Here is a 22,184-nt window from a genome sequence, read left to right as displayed (position 1 = left end):
CGTATCGTATCACATCGGTAGCTGCTGGATTTGTTTCTTTAATGTATTGTTGGCTATGCATTGAAATGCAAATCGCATCGGCCTCAGTTTTGGAGGTCCACATCCTTACTTTCTACACATGCAGACACACTGACTGGGGGTCTTCTGCATGTATGCTTTCATACACACACCTCTGTATTTTTTGTGTGCTATACCAGTGCTAGATGCTGTGGGTGTAGATAGGCATGTGAAATCTGGGTGAGCTCAATATGTGACTGTGTACAGGTGAGAGCAGCATGAGATCTGTGTGAGTGTGTGAGTGTATTGTATTTCCAGTGCGGCACGCCCAGGGGGCAAGGCCAGACCTGAAAAACCAGCCGCCTCCTTCTCTCGGATTCGTGAAACTACAGTACGCCACATACACCTGTCAGCCAGGTACACGCAAGAGACACAAACCTTTCCTCCTGCTATAGAACTTCACCTGGTCTTTTACTTTGTTGTTCTTTGCTCATCAGCCCTTGCTGGACTATGCCCTGCTCTGTGGACTGAGGAACTGTGTTTCTCCTACAAACAGGTGTGATTGTACAGGTAAAATCATACTCACCATCTACATGAAATGTGTATTGTGTTGTGTGTGTATAATGCATTTGTTTTAAATGTTCAGTTCAACAGCAATGGTGATTTTATGCTGTTTGCGTGTGCGTGTGCATGTTGTGTGTACTTTTGTGTGAAATCAGACGCGTTGGTGGATGTAAATAGTTAACATTCCTATATGCTGACTTGAACAGTTGTGGCTCTTTTGATGCTGTTCCTTTTCTTTTCTCGCCAACGCATTTTCTGAGCCTCGATTGCATGAGACTGAACTTGTGCCGAACCTTAAAAGGTTTTGTTGAAGGATTAAATTCCAAACAATCTGATCCTAATGTCCTGTTGTGACGTTGTAGACAAAAATAGGTGGCAAATCTGGATTATTTACATCCGATTACATCAGATACAAGTTTCTTTACCAATGATAACCGAGACAAGAACTTGAAATTAAACTTGAAATATTTTCATAGATTCAAAACTTTCTTACCATTTGGTGTCTCCCCTTTTACCTTGATGATGGTGTGCACTTGACTAGTTTATGCAACACCTTTTGGTTTATAAACTGATTGATTCAGATCATAGCCATTGGACCTTTTTTACAAAGAAGTTAACTTTGTGTTAACTAAAATTTCAGTTTGCTTACATTTAAACAGGGACCAAATGTATCTTAAATAGTAAAGAATCCTGCATAGTAAATATTAAGGATAATAATCATTTGCTTGCTTTCTTTGAAATATTCCTTCTGTTTCACCAAATTTATATTTTTCTATGTAATGACTTGAAAAAGATGTTTACCCCACATCAAACACAGATAAAATTCAGAGACCATTTTGTCTTCGAAATATTTGTCATATTGTAATTTATGCTGAAAAGAATGAATGAATGTACTAAAGACCCCCCCTCCCCCCTCCCCCAATAATACTTTTTGTCACAAAATTATTAGCAATACATGGTTCAGGTGTTTGGATGGAAAAAAAAAAAATGACGGTCTGTAATGTTTGCACACTGTGATAGTTACTGAGGTTTTTTTATTGAAAAAAAAAAACCATCTGGGAATGTGCTACCACAGCTGTACTTATGAAATTGTTAGTCACACTGGGAAGTTGAAGTAAATATATATACGTTTTCAAAGGTTCTGTAATGTCCACGTGGCATCGGAATCACACAATTACATCACAAACCAGAAATCTTTCCTCTGAAAAACTAGTCCTATCTCTGAAAAGATGAATTATCCATAATTCAAGATTTAATTATATAATAAAAAAATGCATTAGTGATATGTGTGTGTTAACGGAACATGTATGAGAAATGTTCGTGCACATGTGGAAAACCATAAAACACAGGAGTAACCTGAAATACAGCAGTCCAACAAACAATAGCAAAACAGAATGTCATATAAATGAAATTTTAAAAACTTTATTTATTTATTGGTGTAAGTAATGACTGCATCACTTCCAGTAAAAATGGAAACACGGTTAGGGTTGCCTCACAGGAGCACTGGTCATAAGGTAGAAATCAACCGTGGTTGGACACTGGTCTTTCAAGTCAAGTCAAGTCAAGTCAAGAGGCTTTTATTGTCATTTCTACTATACACAGTGGTACACAGTACACAGTAAAAATGAGACAACGTTTCTCCAGAACCCTGGTGCTACACTAAACAACAAACAACAAAACAACATTAAGCTAAAACACAAGTTACATAAAGTGCATCGAGTGCAACCTGGTGCAAACAGTGCAGACAGACAGTGCAGACAGACGACACAAGACAAGACACAAAACCCTATATAGCGCCGACCAGTAAACCTACTGTATACTAGATTAACCTACTGTATACTAGATTTCACAATGAAGAAGAAAATGAGAGAAATTTGTTGTTGTTTTTTTCATTTCTACCCATTTTTATTAAAATGATCCAACCCACTGACCTTTATATCAATATGATGAGATCATTGAAGGTTCAAGCCATAAATAACCGTAGAAGTTTTGTTTAGATTTTTTAGCCCTACTGGTACTAATTGTACTGAAAACTAAAAATGAGAAGGACGCTGGCACATTTGTGCTTCGAGTAAATCATCAGCTTCGTATCTGTAATATATGTATTTAATACAGGTAATAAAAGCAGTAAATCTCTTGAGCCAATCAAACGTTTATCAATTTTTTATATATTTATAAGTGTTTTAAGCTTGGAAGTAGCTCAGATAGCTTTTATCTTTAGGCATCTCTGACTGACTGCATGCTGTTAATATACTGTATATAGAGGAAGGAATGTGCATTTTAGTTACTGGTTTTTAGTTTTCTCCCTCAATGTTTTTCTTTATGATTTCGAAGTGAGTTTTTTTCTCTTTACTCTTTTCTCTTTACCAGTTTTCTCAATCTAAAAAACTAAATCTATATACAGATACCTGTATCATTGTTAAAAGCACTGTATAAAGCATGCCCAGTGTTTTTAGCTGCATTTTTATCTGTTCTAAAAGTACCCTAAATTAATACTTTACTAGTTTTTAATACTCTAATCTACATGGACAAATATGGATGCTTTATGCAAATGTATGTTTATTATCAGTGAAACCAAACTCAATATAGAGCATAAAGACAAAGAAGTCTTGTAAATGTTGTAAAGAAATTATGGCGTTTTAAATTACGTAAATCATCAGGACACCAAACGGAACTTTTGCTGTGTTTCCACACGGACGGTTTTAATTGCCGGATGATTTATTTGATTTATGACATGTTGCATCAGTAAAACAAGTGATTAAAAATTAATTTTGGTGGATTTTATATATATATATATATTTGAGTAAAGGAAGAAGTCGTGAATAAATGTGTGCTGCATTAAACATAAATAAATGTATTAAAATTTATAAAAATTAGTGGCGTTTAAATTAATTTGTGTCAGTGCATATAACATGTTTAACGCATTCATTTTGACAAATTTTATATTTATAATATGAGCTTTCAAAATGTATATATATATATATATATATATATATATATATATATATATATATATATATATATATAGTTGAATATGTAAAAAAATATATATATATATATATATATATATATATATATATATATATATATATATATATATATATATATATATATATATATGTATATACACGGACGGTTTTAATTGCGGATGATTTATTTGATTTATGACATGGTGCATCAGTAAAACAAGTGATTAAAAATTAATTTTTGAAAATGATTTTATATATATATATATATATATATATATATATATATATATATATATATATATATATATATATATATATATATATTTGAGTAAAGGAAGAAGTCGTGAATAAATGTGTGCTGCATTAAACATAAATAAATGTATTGAAATGTATAAAATTAGTGGCGTTTAAATTAATTTGTGTCAGTGCATATAACATATTTAACGCATTCATTTTGACAAATTTTATATTTATAATATGAGCTTTCAAAATGTATATATATATATATATATATATATATATATATATATATATATATATATATATATATATATATATATATATATATATATATATATATATATATATATATATATATATATATATATATATATATATATATATATATATATATATATATATATATATATATATATATATATATATATATATATATATATATATATATATATAATTTTTCAGTGCAGTATGTAATTACATTGGGTCAAAATTTTGCTTCTTTCATTTAATTCTTTTGTATTTTATTTCAACACTACGTTTGTTAGTAACCATGCTCTATATTTGTTTGTTTAACAGATGTCACAGCCAAAATAAGACAGATGATCCATGAATGCTTGTCACTGTAATCATATTGTGACTTTTAACTTTTAGTGATATTAACAAGTTAGATAACATTTGAGAGATTTTTAAAGAAAGAAAGGCTTTAACTTCACACATATACATTACATCACAGTGAAAATCTTTCTTTGGATATCCCAGGTTACTAGGAGGTTGGGGTCAGAGCACAGGGTCTGTCATGATACTGTGTCTTTGGTGCTGAGAGAGTTAAGGGCCTTGCTCTAGGGCCCAAAAGTAATCCAGAGCCATAACTACTAAGCTACCACTTTCTGAAAACTGTTGTTGGTTAAAAAAAAGCTGAAAAAGTTTCTCGTGACAAATACCCAACTTGTTGAGTAAAGCATTAGTTGCTTGTGTACTCAATTTAATATTTGCTAATATGTTAATTTAACAGTAGTGGCAACAGCGTCCAGTGTCTGGAATCTGCTTTAATAATTGAATGGTTTCTAATCGTCATATTCTCAATGGTTTAAATCATGGGACTAGTGACAAAGAATTAATGTATCAGTAGCAAAGGTCCAAGCTTTCATCAGCTTTATGTACATTCTGGATAAGGAATTATAAAAAATACTTTTTGTAGGTAAAAAATCAGGATTTCGTGTCTATCAACAATGCATTATGTAATGCAGTAATTTTCTGCATGAGCTCCACACGTTTTATAAATTTTTCCTTTTGTTTGGTTCCTCTGCTTTTTTTCCATTACGTGAAGAAGCCTGAAGATTAAGTGCACCGATAGGTGTGACGAAAACCATCCTGACACCACTGACTAATGCCTCATCCTTGTCATTTTTCTCTTTCAGTTAATCAGTTGACAGGAGTTGCCTTTTAACGCTTTATAGGTTATGCAATAAATACAACAGATAGCAAGCAGATAAAAAACTCTTGGAAAAAACATACTGTTTTCAAATTAAATCATATCAACTTTTATTTGTCACATACACATACATATGTATATGTAAAAGAGAATGGAAAAGGGAATGGAATATAAAGGGAATGGAATGAGGAAGATATAAAAGTTAAAGTGTCATAGTGCAAAAAAAGTTGTGCAGAAGATGGAGAGAGAGGTCCAGTACTAGATCCTGGTGTCTCCCGGTTTAAACTCCGAATGGCCTGCGGGAAGAAGCTCCTCCTCGTTCTCTTTGTGTTTGCTTTTAAGAAGCGTAAGCGCTTTCCTGAATGCAACAAAGAAAAGAGTCCATTGTTTGGATGGCTGAGGTCCATCACAATCTTCCTGGCTCTGGTCCGGCACCGCGTGCTGTAGACTTCCTGAAGGTCAGGGAGCTCAATGTGGATGGTACGTTCAGCTGACCGCACCACCCTCTCTAGGGCTCGCCTGTCCTGTTTTTCATGAAGATCTAATAACGTGACATTTTTATTTGTTTGGTCAATGATGTTGCCATTATAGTTTTTTCCTACGTTTTTATACAAAGACTTCAAAAAAGAACAAAAAAAGTCAGAGATATTGATTTTGGTGATATTTTACAAATTATTTAGTAGATCCCCTTAGGTTCCCTGGTGGTCTAGTGGTTAGGATATGGCGCTCTCACCGCTGCGGCCCGGGTTCGATCCCCGGTCAGGAAACCAACCCCACCCATTAGGGTTGCACAAGCCTTAGTACCGGTCCCAAGCTCGGATAAATGGGGAGGGTTGCGTTAGGAAGGGCATCCAGCGTAAAAACGTGTCAAATCAAACATGCGGATGATCCGCTGTGGCGCCCCCTAATGGGAGAAGCCGAAAGAAAGTTTATCCTAAGCTCAGTTTAGTGTCATTCAGCATGTCCTCTTGAATTTCCTCTGAGGTCTATACTTATCTCAGACCTTAGAAAACATGGCAGGTGTAACTCAGCCATAGTAATTGTCCCCAGGTAAGAATGTGTGTGTGTAATGGATTGCCATTGGTGTATTCCAGATCCACTACAACCCTGACCAGGACATAGGCTTTCTTTTTGTGCTTTTTTTTAATAATTTTTTTATTTAAATTTTACATGTTTGTGTTGTATATAATCAGCTACCATTGTATACAACTGCAATTTCATTGCAATCTATAAAAGCAGTTCCAGAAGCATGAATGGTGCCTCAGATGAAAACTAGCCTTTTGACTCGGTAACCTTTTAAATTGAATCTTCGCTTCTGTGCACCGAGTAAAAGCGGAAATGTAATTTAAGACACCTGAAAGTGCACAGCAAGACTCTGCTTCTTGTATACACCCTTCTAATCTGTTCCTTGGTATTTCGGTTTATGTGTTAATCCCTTTATGCGTGGCATGCGTTGTCGCGACAATTACTGCTAATGCGAACACTAGCATGACAGATCATTATAAAGCGATTGAAGCAATGCGTCAATTATAGATATGTTCTAGATCGAAACATTAAATTGTATCTATTATTAGTTTGTTAGTTTTTATTATGTAAATTAAAACCACATCCAAATACATTTCATTTGTTCAATCTGCTTTTGACACTCTGGGATGGATAAAATTTCATGAGAAGAAAAGCTCAGAGACTAAAGAGAGTAAAGTCTGAAAGACATACCACAGGCTTGAGGTGTCTGATGAATCGGACCATTGTCTGATCAAGGGTGAATGCAGGTAGAGAGACTACTTAATGGTTGCTACTGAAGCGAAATTCAATGTGATGACAACGCAGTGGCTGAAAACACATAGCACATCTGTTCAGTAATGAATTTCCCAGCTTGAGATTTACTAGTTAAATATTGACCAGTGGGAACATTATTCATTGAGCGTGTGTGTGTGTGTGTGTGTGTGTGTGTGTGTGTGTGTGTGTGGCTTCGTTCAGCAGGAACTCACAAAAAGGAACTCATTTGCTGCTTGCGCAAGAGAGAAAATAGTAAAAGTCAGATGGATAAATACACACATGGTTGTGAAAACTGACATCGAGTTTATAGGCTCTATAATCGCCAGACACTTTCCCACACCCAGAATTGATTATAATCACAGAATAATTTATATGATTACAAGCAAACTTTCCCAAAGATCAGATATTTGACTAGAAAGGAATGACTGCAGAATTATAGCCAATGGTTTATTCAACGTCTGTATAATAAGGTTTATGTAGTGGATCTTTTATTCTCAGGGTTCAAATAAGGTTAATCTACCCTTAGAGTTTTAAAGATATGTCATAGCAGGAATCTATGTATCTTAATATACAAGAGACATGGTGACAAAAAGGAATCTTATTTGTGGAACATCTCACACAGACAATATTTTTCTAGGGACCTTCTATGTCCTTCAACATTATGGGTACCAGTCAGACATCATCAGACACCCCATCATATATATATATATATATATATATATATATATATATATATATATATATATATATATATATATATATATATATATACACACACACCCACCCACACACACACAAAAAAGGTTATATAGATATATATTATATGGCAAGGTACTATGTGTGTGTGTGTGTGTGTGTGTGTGTGTGTGCATTTCACTTGATTGTATAACGAAAGTTTGTACCAACAAACCTGACCACAGACAAAGTGAGTTCATTCTGCAGGACATTATACATTGCACAGCTGTAAAATGATTTGTCGATTGATTAATTGCAACAAGGTTCCAATTAAATTGGACAATGAAAAATGATTGCAAAGTTCAATTAATGGTATTTTTATCATTTTAGGAAACCCCACCCCAACACCACAATAACCACACACACAACCAGTTACATGTGATGTTGCTGTTAACAGATATTTTGCCAATGGTATGTGGTAGTCCAGTTGATAAAACATTGTATTTCTGCTCAAAAGGTTGTGAGTTCAAATCTCAGGACCACCAAACACTAAACTGCTCAGTTGTATAAACAAGATTGTACGTTGCTCTGAATAAGCGTGTCTGCGAAATGCTATAAATGTGAAATGTAAGCTTTCTCTCTGGGAACTCCAAGTGGGTGTGTTCCAATTCACCCATTAAAATATAATTGATCTGTATCTCAAATGGAATAGAAAAAGTGACTCATCTGATGACGGTTGTTTGGCAGTTATATGTATTGCTTTGTATGCAACACAAAACAAAAAGACACAAATAGGTTACTGTGGCAGCACGGCGGAAATGATTAGATTGCTAAAATAAACTAGCAAACAAAATTTGCTGATAGCACACTAAACATAGAATATATTATAGCAAAGACATTGCGGTGGTGGCTCAAGGGTTAAGGCTCTGGGTTAGTAATCGGAAGGTGGGGGTGTTCAAGCTGCCACTGCCAAGCTGCCACTGCCAAGCTGCCACTGCTGGTGCCCTGAGCTGTGCTGGGTCCACTGTATGCCAGAACATGCAAAGAAAGAATTTCACTGTGCCTTAATGTATAATGCATGTGACAAGGAAAAGCCTGTCTTTTGTTTTTAACACTTTCTGTGGATAAAATATCCATCCTTCAACTTAAGCTAAGTTTATTTCCTAGGAGTTTGAGTAAATATACTATATTGTCATAACTTTATTTTACATCATTTATTTCCTTTCTGAAAATATTGTCTTTTGGGCAAGTTATTAATTAGACTGAATTATAATAGTGATATTTGAGGTTATTTCCAGTTTTAATATAATAGAATATCATTTTTATATTATTTATTAAATTGTGGGGAAATTAAATCCTAGTGATTTTGGCTGTGGCGTGGTCAATGGTGCAAGATGGGCTGGTTTGAGTATTGTTTTGAGGTGCATTGGCTACAACAGCAGAAGACCACATCAGGTACCAAGAGCTACCCAAACCATTGAAGATTGAAAATACATTAACATTTTTAAAATCTTCAACTCTCCCGCTTGAGCCTACCTGGTCATGCACTTCTGAACTCTCTCAAAACTGTGACTTTGTCTCATTAACACTGTAAAATCTAAAGTCAATTGTTCATGAAATTCCCAGGAGGTCAGAAGCTTCTGCAATACTCAATCCAGCTCATCTGGCACCAACAACCATGTCAAAAATCACTGAGATCCTTGAATAATTGCATGAAAGTTCCTAAAAGAATTGGACAGAAACGTAGGTGAATTAAGCACCTTACACACATACATACTAAAGTCAAATGCTACAACACTGCACAAAGGATTCAAAAGTTTGCTAGTGAAGGTCTGTCAGTGAAGTAGTTTGGCAACAATGCACTCTGCTGATAACTGAGGCTGTAAAGGTTTATGGTGCCATCAGACATGGAGAGGGACAGTAGAGACCAGGACTATGGCTTACCTTTAGAGTACAACCAAGTTGTCTTTTATGACTATTTGATGTTCTGCCTTTGTTCTGCTGCTTGTCGCTAATCCCAAAACAAACAGAAACAAATTAGAAGTGCTGTAAAGGTGGATGTAGACCACTAAAACAAGCTCACAGTAAGAGGCCCACAATAATTTCAGTAGGATTTTATATTCTCTTAGTCACCACTATTCATCCAGAGTTTAGTATATATATTATATATATATTTTATGTAGTTTTTCCCCAAACTGTCACCACAAAGTTGGAGGCACATAATTGTATGGGATGTCTTCAGATGTGGTAGCATGAAATGTTCCCTTGCACTAGAAGACCCAAACCTGTTCTAGCATGTGTGCACACATACTCCTTCAGTTTTCCTTAATTGTATTATTTTCTACATTGTACCTTAATACTAAAGACATCCTATCTATGAAAAAACACATATGGAATTATATAGTAAGTGCAAAAATGTAAAACAACCCAGAATATGATTTATATTTTAGATTCTTATAGTAGCTACATTTAGCTTTGATGACATCTTGGCAAATTCATGACATTGTCTCATTAGAATCACAAAGTAGTTAGCTGGAATGGTTTTCAATTCACAGGTGTGCCTTGTCAAGAGTAAATTTGTTGCTTGCAAGAATTAATGCATTTCTTGCCTTCTTAATGTGCATTAGACCATCAATTGTCTTGTGCAGAGGAAGGGGTACATAGTCAATAGTCTTATTAGTGCTTCTAAAACTACTGTACAAATGCATACTTTTTGGAAGAAACACTCAGTTAAGTAAAGAGAAAAAAACAGTCCTTCATTACTTTAAGTAAAATGAAGGTCAGTCAGTCTAAAAAATCCCAAGAACTTAAAATGCGTCCCCCAAATGCGTTCTCCAAAGCCATCAAACGCTATAATGAATCATGAATTTGACTGCATGAGTCAAATTGAGTCAAAATTCACACACTATACATTTATTATAATAATAATATTGGAATCTAATTTGATTTTCATAATATTGTAAAAAACGTAGGTATCGGTATTGTACTGTTCAAAAGTCATCCAAAAATAACATTCACAAAAATAAAGATGCTTTCGAATAGGTTAGAAACACTTAAAAATGCTGTCCAAATAATTCCTATACTGAAGACTAAGCAGTAACACACGCATTTTGACAGAAAAATGACCATGATGTTTAAGGATGATACTGTGATTTGTGGTGAGAGTAGTGAGCAGGTGGAGAAGAGCCTGGAGAGGTGGAGGTATGTGCTGGAGAGAAGGGGAATGAAAGTCAGTAGTAGTAAGACAGAGTACATGTGTGTGAATGAGAGGGAGGGCAGTGGAGTGGTGCGGTTGCAGGAAGATGAGGTGGAGAAGGTGGAGGAGTTCAGGTACCTGGGTACAGTGCAAAATAATGGAGAGTGTGTTAGAGAAGTGAAGAAAAGAGTGCAGGCAGGGTGGAGAAGAGTGATAGCAGGAGTGATTTGTGATAGAAGAGTATCTGTGAGAGTGAAAGGGAAAGTTTATAGGACTGTGATGAGACCTGAGATGTTGTATGGTTTAGAGACAGTGGCATTGAGTGAAAGACAGGAGGTGGAGCTGGAGGTAGCAGAGCTGAAGATGTTGAGGTTTTCGTTGGAAGTGACGACGATGGACAGGATTAGAAATGAGTTTATAAGAGGGACAGCGCATGTAGGACGTTTTGGAGACAAGGTGAGGGAGGTGAGATTGAGATGGTTTGGACATGTGCAGAGGAGGTACATGGGGTATATCAGTAGGAGAATGCTGAGGATGGAGCCATCAGGAAAGAAGAAAAAAGGAAGGCCAAAGAGGAGGTTTATGGATGTGGTGAGAGAAGACATGCAGATGCAGATGTAGAGGACAGGGGGGATGGAGACAAATGATCCACTGTGAAAGCCGAAAGAAGAAGAAAGATGAAATCAGGTGTGTTTTGGGTATATGATCCGTGATGCGATGCAATGTTTGATTATCACTGTTCATGTTCAGTGTGGTGTGTAATGGCTGGGTGAAGAGATATGATAAATATGTAGCGCTAATGGGAAGATTTAGCGTGTGACACTCACGCTGTAGGAAGGCGATAAGGTACAGAAGTACAAAAGTTTTAGAATTTTAAAGGGTTTAATCTGATTGGCTGTTCTTTTGGAACTTCATACGACAGGTTCATTATCTGTTTTAGTTAAATGAAATCTTCAAGACTGTTTTGCAAGACTGAGAGAGTAGCGATTGGCTGTGTATTACATGGGTAATCAGATATTAGCATTTATTTTTTATATTATTTAGCAGTATGATAAGGTTATGGGGTCCATATGTACAGAGGTGAGAGTGATTCATGTACAGAGGGTGCATTAAGTAGTAATTTATAGTTTACATAAATGAGAAGATACATATTATATGTATATAGTAATAGGCTGTATAAGTAAGATAGTATGGGTATGTACAAGTATGATTGTATGTATGATACAGAATATACAGAATAAATATGAGTGGAATGTACAGTAGTGCAATGATAAGCATAGTGTAAAAAATGGTGCAAAAAAATGCATGGTGGATAAACAGTGCAAAATACACAGAAAGTGACAATCCAGTGGTGTTTCTGTTCAGTGCATATATGTCCCTCATCAATGCATGGATGTCCCTCATCAATTTTTGCTGTCATTTTGATTAGACGGGCTTAAAGAAATTACAAACTGCACCCCTACAGGTTTCCATGAGGGAGCCTATAGGGCACTGCATCTCTTTTTGTCCATTAAAAGAGCACCTGTTAGGACATATTTCATGTTTCCTCCTATGCAGTACAACCCTATAGGAGCTCTTTCTTGGGCTAAACTGTTTACTGGAAAGGCAACCTAGAGGGCACTTCTTCATGTTTTCCTGCATACAGTTTCACCTTGAAGAGATTTCATTAAATGTGTCCATTTAAAAAGGTCATCAATACGGCACTTTATTATATTTTCTCCACTTTATTGGTACTTTATCACATTATATCTGTCATAGTGACCACCCCCCAAGGGCACTTTCACAGATTTCACTTTTTGACCATGAGGGCACTGGGTCTCCTGAGTTTGCCAATGATCCTATCTCTTTAATATATCAATTTTAATTATTATGTATAACTTAATCCAAAGGCTTTGCATGTTTTAGAGTTGTGTGCCTATTTATATTTTATCCGTTGCTCAAATGTAGATCCAACCTGTGTTTATGTGCGGTTGTCCAACTGAGCTCTATCTTCAGGGGTTTAGATTGTATAGCCTCCCACTAAGACAGAGGAAAACTGAGGTTCCAGCTGGAGCACTCAAATTCAATTGGGTGTGCTTCGGGAAATCTGGGAAAATTTATGACGAGTCAGTATAAAAGCAGATTGGATGTGTGTACTGCATACCACACCAATCTTTAGATGTAAATTGAATGCATTTTTGTTCGTACAGCCCTTTTACCAAATATACATACATAATAAGCAAGTCAGAATGACGAGGGAAAAATAATGAAAAAACCTTGAGAGGAACTAAATATAAAGGGAAACTCTTCCTGTTCCAAATGACGGATTACAACTCAACATGAAATACACTTAGAGAGAAAAGTCTTGATTACATATAAGTGAGCTACTAACATGGCCTTAAAAGATTCAGTTGCTAAAGTAGTAAAAAATAACAGGAGATTAAAAGTATTGGAAAAGGAAATCCTTAATTTATAAACAAATATAGATTCTACTTTCCAGACCAGACCTTGGCCAAAGGTCGTCAAAAAATTAGCTTTAGATTCAGATTTTTGTTTCCCGCAACTGTCAGACAGAGACAGATTCAAATTTACTTCATGAGGTTCCTGTTGCCATTTACAAGGCTACGTCTCTGACACATGATTGACGCATGTGTCAGAGGTGTAGCCTTGTAAATGGCAACAGGAACCTCATGCAGTAGCATGATTGATGCATGTGTTCAGCACTTTTGGGTGTATGCAACACTCAGGAGTTCTCATGATTATAATTTTCTAGTGTGCCATTCAAATGAGTCAGTATTTCACAACCTCTTTCTTGGCCAATGCACCCGAGTTAACTTTTCTTTAACATGGGAATTTGTCAAGGCAGGTTGCCTCGGGTAACTTGTGTTGATGAAGAGAGACCCGATTTAAATAGTGATACTGACACATTTAGCAGAATCCGTGAACACTGACAAAAGTCAAGGGATCTCTTTTAATCCTTTCATTACTGGCCAAAGTTTAGATAAAAGAGCACATGGCCTTATTTCATTAAAACCAATATTTTATAATCAATATTTTATAGCAATTTACTTAGAAATGCAGCATCTTCAAAAAATATTAAAAATATCTTATAAATGTGGTTCAGAATTCACCTGATTTTAGGACTGACATCCTTGAAACTAACTAGAATGCAGGTAGTAACATATCCAATGAGCCTTATAGTGGCCAAACTTACATTAAAACACATCCAATCGCTCACCATTTTTAAAAGAAGCCTCTGTTTAGTAGTTCAGTGCGTTCATTCATATAGTCATGGGTCACGAGGGTCAATTCATATATAAAAATCAAACTGCAGATTGGAGGGAAACGTGATCTCAGTGATTTATTTGAGTATTTTAAAGCGTGTTGATCTACTAGGATTTTCATAGACAACTCTCTCTAGACTTCACAATGATGTGGAAAGAACATTAAGTTCTGTTTGTGTGGACACGCCTTGTTAACGATAGAGGTCAAATGAGAATGGACGGATCTTTTCAAACTGTCTAATCAAATCTAATCTAATCAAATAATCATGCTTTACAGCAAGTGTGAATGGAAAATCATGAGGTATGAATGAAATGTTTCATTTATATAAAACGTGAAGACTTTTGAGAATCTGGCTATTCAATGTTTAATGTAAAAGTGAATCTTTTTCTGTTGGAAGCTGCTGCTTTTAGCTATAAAACCTAGTTTGTTACCTGAGAAGTATAAATAATTAGTATTCCTTTTCCAGCTGTTAATGCTAGTGTTTGGGGTGTATCAGCATGAGCTGCATACATTACAGTCCGTACAACCAACAACAAAAAAATCTAGCCGTATGAGCAATACTATGAAGGTTTTGCTCGTTTATCAGCATTCCCCTATGATGATTAAGTAATTAAACCTAAAGCTTTTTGAACACTGAGCAGGATAAACTCGACAGACCAGCAAAAGAAGCAATGTTTTTTTATCCTACTGTAATATCAATTACATTTTTTGTAAACTATCGACTCAAAATTGACAAAGTCTTGAATATTTTTTGCATGCTGTTTTGCTCATTTCAGCACACCGGTGAAGATGCAAGCCTCCACAGCTTCTCCTGTCACCAATCTTACCACGGCCACGACCATATCGAGAGAACAAATCCTCATCCAGAGTAAGTGTGTAAACTTATAGGAAAATATATCTACAAGATAGATAGATAGATAGATAGATAGATAGATAGATAGATAGATAGATAGATAGATAGATAGATAGATAGATAGATAGATAGATAGATAGATAGATAGGATATACACTGACTTGGCATAGCATTGACATAGACTGATGATCTCTTCATCATGGCACCTGTTAGTGGGTGGAAATATTTATTAGACAGCAAGTGTACATTTGGTCCTCAAATTTGACATGTTAGAAGCAGGAAAAATGGGCAAGTGTAAGGATTTAAGCTAAATTGTGATGGTTTGACGACTGGGTCAGAGCATCTCCAAAATTGCAGCTCTTGTGGGATGTTCCTGGTCTACAGCGGTCAGAATCTATCAAATTTGGTTCAAGGAAGGAACAGTGGTGAACCCTCATGCACGTGGGGAGCGAAAGCTGGCCCGTGTGGTCCGTTCCAACAAACGAGCTATGAGCTGCTGAAGAAGTGAATGCTGTTATTGCTCGACGGGTCAGAACTATTTTAGCAGAAAAAGGGGTACCTAGACAATATTAGACAGGTGTTCACATGTTATGCCTGATCAGTGTACATTACAAATTGTGGTTTTTCCTGTATAATTGTGCTTTTGTACAAGTGGAAAATTTAAGACAGATCAATAAGTCAAGTCAAGTTTATTTGTATAGCGCTTTTCACAACAGACATTGTCTCAAAGCAGCTTTACAGAATTTAACAGTGAAGGTAAATGATGTGTATTTATCCCTGATGAGCAGCCATGGCGACTGTGGCAAGGAAAAACTCCCTTAGATGTTATGAGGAAGAAACCTTGAGGGAAACCAGAATCAAAAGGGGAACCCATCCTCATTTGGGTGACATCAAGAGTGTGATTATATAAACAGATTGGAGAACAGGATTAGACTTTAACCATCATTAGCAATTTAAAATGTGATTTTGATTTATTCCTTCATGTCATGATGTTGACAAAATAGTGCAACAGAGTGGAAAGAAAGTGATGTTATGGCCAGACAATAATCTAATGATGTCAACAGAGTCAAAGCAGGATGGATAAATGAAATGAAATGTTTATTTAATTTTTCAAAGCCTCCAATCATTTTAATAAAAAGTGCCCCTCTGGAGATCTAGGGTAATATTCTATACATCTGATATATCAGATTTTATGAAGTTAATGGTGCTTGAGCAAAAAAAGCAAAGAGATGGCAATAAACATATACTAGTTATGTTTCGATATAAAGAAACAACTTTTTTAGGTAAATCTCAGGCTTATAAATTGTTTCACACTTATTGGTGTAAGATTATAAGCTTTTCCTGAGCCATATGTAATTCAGAGCTGATTAATTAGAGAATTAAATGGAAAACCTATGATGTGTACCGACAAGTATAAAGATATGCGTTCTCTACAGTGTTAGAAAGCAACACTCGTCACTAATGTTTATAGACTTGGCCTTAGTTACCATGCAGTGATCTCTTGATGTCAGAATAAAGGCTTTGTGCAGTGTTTATTCAGATTGTACTTATGATTATCATGTTTGTGTATTTTGGCTGATCATCACACCACACCCCGTTCAATAGTTTGCGGTCACTCAGATCTGAGTGCTATTAGCTCCACTAAAATCTCTCTAAAGTGCCAGTACCTGGACATTAAATATTTTAAATTAAAGCTTGCCTGTTGTACAGCTCTACACATTGTATTCGAAGCTGTCCATTATACACGAGTTGATTTCGTATGCAGTTAAAGTACTTGAACTAATAACCTGCAAGTACTATTTCCTTAAGACAGACAGCTCCAGATGGCATCTGATATGGTTGCCAAGTTGCCTGTCAACCCACAATCCCAAACAAAAAAAAGGCATGCACAGGGAAGAGCTTTCATTCTTTACTGAACTCTGCTTGCTCTGCTGTACTATCACATGCTCTCATGACCTATTCTGCTCTCTGTCCACGCTGATTGAAGTGTACTGAGATGTTGAAGGGAAGTGAATGGCAAATGAACTACAGAGATTAACATAATGGCTAACTGGGTAGGGAAAGCAGTGCCAGTGATGGTTACATATAAGGAAAGGAAAAACATACAATTAAATTCATAAATCTTAAATTATGATTATGAATAGTTAAAGAAATAACATAATCGAAAAAAAACTAATTGACAAATAGAATAGACCAGACACAGACAGTAAAACAATCCAATTACAATAGACTAAAAATGCGCAATAAATGAATCAAAAAGTCTTTTTGTTTTTAATATTATGGATATCACATGGGAACAGTATGCATATTTGTATAGGGGCATATTTTCTTGTATTAATATTATGTAAAGTCTAATAATATATTACAGACAATGGGAGGTGGAGCAGATATCAGCAGACAGCACAGAGGAGAGGAAATAAATAACACAGTGCACAGCCTTGAGAGAACAGTGAAGCATGCAATATGTGGTATATATATATATATATATATATATATATATATATATATATATACACACACACACAGGGCTGTCAGTGGATTACATATGTGAAACGTGTGATTAATCACAACTTACTCACACATTTTTCACTGTTCTAAATGTTCCTTAAATTAATATTATTATTATTGAGTTTTTAATATGCTAATCATCGTGGGCATGGACAAACTGCAGCTCTTGTGGGATGTTCCTGGTCTGCAGTGGTCAGTATCTAGTAAATGTGCTCTAAGGAAGGAACAGTGGGGAACCGGCGACAAGGTCGTGGGCTTAAAAGTCCAGTAATGCACGTGGGGAGCGAAGGCTGGTCCGTGTGGTCCGATCCAACAGACGAGCTCCTGTAGCTCAATTTGCTGAAGAAGTTCATGCTGTTAATGCTTAATGAGTCAGGACAGATTTGGCAGCAAAATGGGAACCAACACAATATTAGGGAGATGGTCATAATGTTATGCCTGATCACTGGTCATAATGATGTGCCAGTTCGGTGTGTATATACACACATACATATTTAAGGCTGAATGTTTTGAAGCCAGTGACTACTTAACTGTCTGCTTTGAGATTTATGCAAATAAACTGGCTATTTTTAGAAAGAACAACAACAACCCTCAGTAATGCAGTTTGTCTGCACTGTATTCAGTGTGTTGGCTCACATTCAAATCAAAACAGAGCACAAAAACATTGAAAGCCCTACGTGAGGATGAACACCAGATTGCACAATACACAATAGTTTGATTATGATATAAAAAGAAATGTAAAACTAATTACCTGTAATTATATCTTTTTTGTAACACAGATATGACCATCAATAGTCTAAGTATAGTAAAGTCTCGCTGTTAGCTAGAAGCATCAACATAGTATTTAATGAAAAATTACTTTTTTTTGTTTTTATTAAAGTGTCATATTTCAGTTAAAGGTTAATAAACCTGAATGGCTTTCTTGTTTATTTGATTGTTTATTTATGTGTTTACTTGTTTGTTTGTAGCTACAGTACTATGGCGTTTTATGATTTTTTTTCTACTGCTGAATAGAGTTCAAACACACTGTTCATAAAAACACAAAATCATCGCAATTCTAAGCTGAAGGCTGTAAACAATCTATTTTTCCCCTTTCAGGTTCAGGCGCCATGATCGCAGTAATCGTCATCGGTATCATAATCATTCTCAGCATACTACTCATCATACTGAAGACATATAACAAGTAAATCTACATTCCATATAACACAGTGACAGGGTTGAATATTGTGCGCTGAATGTGTTTCCATAAAAAAAAACAAGTTTTGTGAGATGTAAGGTTAAAGATAAATGTCTGTATGCAGCTTATAGACAAAGACCAAAAACACAGCAACATTTGCCATTAAATGAAATCAATTTGATAAATTTTTTTGTATAGCACTTTTAACAATGGACATTGTGCCAACACAGATTTTAATCCATTGTAAATATACATTTTAGCTTCATATATTTGTCCTTATACATTTTATCCCTAATGAGGGAGCCAGAGGTGACCATGATGAAGAAAAACCTCCTGGAGATGGTATGAGAAAGAATAGTAGAAGTTTAAAAGGAAGTCAAGGTTTCTTGAGAGGAACTATTTTTATTTGGTTGATACTCAATGTCCATTCATTATAGTTACATCGCTTGTGTCAAAAAGCATTGAAGTGTTCATGAAGTGAATATTTGGTGAAATCTTAAAAAAATAATACAATACGCTTTATTATTAATAATAATAATAATAATTTTTTATTATTACTTTTCTTTTTTATGTTCTTATAATAGAATGTGATTTTTTTTATCATCAAAAAAAGCTAAATTAAAGAGAAATAAATCAAAATGTAACACTTTTAATACTACTATTATAATTAGTTAATGAATTATTTCTACCGATCTTCTGCTATTACTAGTATTACTATTAGATGTTAATTAATAGTTGTTCATGATTAAAACGTTGAAAGACTGAAGGAGAACATTGTATGTTTGTGCTACAGGAAAATGCAAACAAAGAGAATACTCAGTGGGACTTCCAGCAAACCGCGAAAAAATACAACCTCAACAACAACAACAACAACGCTGCAGATGGCAAACCTACGAGGAGGTTCCAACATGGGAGGTTTTGCACACTTACCCAACACTTTGGAGAACGGGTTCCGGTTACCACGAGCCGAGCTGGCGAATGCTGCCGAACAGATCAGCATGAACAGTGGCTCCACTGTGGTCACAATACACGAAATGCCATCGAACGGAAATACGTAAATAATGCAGTTTGCGATATAAAATAGGCTCCATTGTGCGGTGTGATGAGAGAACACACCCCGAGAATCAATAAAATGATGAAAGGATGATAACCAGGACTTTGGGAAAATAAAACAGAGACCCAACGTTGAACTATTGGCATGTTGAGACCAGCATAAACACCTCTGAAGGCCGAACGTAAGCAATGGATCACTGGGGACATTTTAGGACCCATAAAATGACAGACTGAGGTTGAATGGACTACAAGGAACTTTCACTAAGCACGGGAAAAAAAACCACGGAAAACCATTCCAGTGTTCTGTTACCACGTTGAAGGACTTTTGGCTATTTCACTCAATCCTAATGTGAGGTCCCTGCAAATGGAAACTACCCATGTTTAATAGTAGGGACCTCACAAAATGTCGACTGAGTAAATAATACAGTGTGCATATCGTGTATGAATAAGTTTCCTTTAAGTCCATGTGGAAAGACAGTGTATCGAACACAGAGTGAAATCTGTAAGGTGTAGCTACTGAAAATAGCACTAGCCATAGCTAATGTTTCCCTTTATTTAAAATAAAGAACAACACAAAATATGCGAGCGCAGCATTGTTGAATTCTCGAACCAGAAGGTGCTGTAAAATAAAACCATGGCATATATTACACATCTGTGTATATTGTTCCAATTGGTTATTTCAGGTCATTCATATACAGTCTTTGATCATCTGAGAAACGTTTGTTTAGCAGTTTTGGAAGGAGTCTCTAATCTAGTGTAATGTAAGTGATTACAGCTACTTATGCTGCATTGGACTAGCATTCAAGACCTATTCGGAATACACACACACACACACACACCCTGCTGAATCTATAAACCCTGACTGAACAGTCAGAAAGATGAATATGAAGGCATCCATGTTTTTACCCCTATCTCCTTCTACCTTATATTCATGGATGTTGAAACTGTTGTCAATCCAGACTTGGCTGCTGAGGTAAGTTATATGAAGGGTTTTAGCAACATCTGATGTAATGTGAGGAGGCCTGGGTTGTAGTCAGCTCCACAAGATCTTCCACTCCAAACCATGTAAAGCATATGTTCATAGAGCTGGTTTTGTGCACAGGGGCATTTTCATGTTGGAACAAGTTTGGTCTCCTAGTTCAAGTGAATGATTATATATATAAAAATTGTATTTTTAATACATATTGTTTATGTAATACATAATGCATATTTTAATACAATACAATGAAAGAAAAACAACCCTCAGTAATGTCGTTAGTCTGCACTGTATTACCAAGTCTTGTTTTTCTTTAAAAAAATGAAAACCAGAAAACCAGTCAGTATCTGTTGTGACCACAATTTGCCTCACGCATTTTGCCCTTTACAATGAAAACCGGGATTCATCCGTGAAGAGAACACCTCACCAAAGTGCCAGACGCCATCGAATGTGAGCATATTCCCACTCAAGTCAGTTACAACGATGAACTGCAGTCAGGTCGAGACCCCGATGAGGACGACGAGCATGCGGATGAGCTTCCCTGAGACACTTTCTGATAGTTTGATCAGAAATTCTTTGGTTATGCAAAAAGATTGTTGCAGCAGCTGTGTGGTGTCTGGTCTCACTTAGACTCATCTTGGAGGTAAAGATGCTGGATGTGGGGGTCCTGGGCTGGTGTGGTTACACGTGGTCTCCGGTTGTGAGGCCGGTTGGATGCACTGCCAAATTCTCTGAAACGTCCTTGGAGACGGCATTCATTTTACGGGCAACAGCTCTGGTGGATGTTCCTGCAGTCCAATTGCACGCTCCCTCAAAACTTGCGACAGCTGTGGCATCGTGCTGTGTGATAAAACTGCACATTTTAGAGTGGCCTTTTATTGTGTCCAGCCTAAAGCACACCTGTGGAATAATCATGCTCTAATCAGCATCTTCATCTGCCACACCTGTGAGGTGGATGATTCTCTCGGCAAAGGACTAAGAATATCAGCCTAAACACTGGAAGTTTGTTCCACCACCAAGGTGCTTGAGGAGAAAATCAATCTTTATGCATGTCCTGCTTGTACTCTGCAAGATGATGGGATCGGTTAAGCAGTGGAAGATATTGGATAGAGAGTGGTGCAGTTTGGAGTGAGATAATGCTGTGAAATAGAGAGGTGCAGGTCTGGATTTTGTTGGCAAGCATCAGTGTTTTAAATCCAAAACAAGCCAATGAAGGGAGCGTGGGAGAACTTTGGAAGGCTAAAGTCAGTAGTTTAGCTCTTGACTTATGGATCAGAACCAAAGGTCAGGTGTCTTTCAGAGGCAGACCACCAGAAGTGAGTTGCAGTAGTGCAGTCTTGAGGTAAAGAGGCACTGAACAAGCACCTGATCGGCCCTCGTGGACATAGTTCCACTTGTTTTGATTGATTTTCTATAACAGCTATTGAATCTCTTCTTTTAATAGGTATTTTAAAAGTATGAACTTACACGCAGAGGTGTAATGAAGAATGCTGTTTATAAA

At 36.1% G+C, this 22,184-nt stretch overlaps 1 protein-coding gene across 2 annotated transcripts; it reads left to right on the top strand.

Annotated features, from left to right (window-relative positions):
• The first annotated feature begins 292 nt into the window (after positions 1–292).
• On the top strand, positions 293–20,287 carry LOC124390627 (non-compact myelin associated protein). 2 transcript variants are annotated; one of them, XM_046856680.1, is made up of 5 exons: positions 293–414; positions 495–567; positions 14,893–14,984; positions 18,576–18,660; positions 19,448–20,287. In XM_046856680.1, the coding sequence occupies exons 3-5, from the start codon at positions 14,906–14,908 to the stop codon at positions 19,710–19,712; spliced, it is 429 nt and encodes a 142-aa protein (XP_046712636.1). In that variant the 5' UTR covers positions 293–414; positions 495–567; positions 14,893–14,905; the 3' UTR covers positions 19,713–20,287. The 2 variants fall into 2 exon arrangements, with proteins under 2 accessions (XP_046712636.1, XP_046712637.1); XM_046856681.1 differs by lacking the exon at positions 293–414 and having other exon boundaries at positions 422–553.
• Positions 20,288–22,184: the final 1,897 nt, after the last annotated feature.

This window comes from Silurus meridionalis, chromosome 8 (assembly GCF_014805685.1).
Source record: "Silurus meridionalis isolate SWU-2019-XX chromosome 8, ASM1480568v1, whole genome shotgun sequence".
Classification (NCBI taxonomy): Eukaryota; Metazoa; Chordata; class Actinopteri; order Siluriformes; family Siluridae; genus Silurus; species Silurus meridionalis.
The sequence above is the reverse complement of the archived record's forward strand: the minus strand, read 5'-3'. Positions and strand labels throughout refer to the sequence as shown.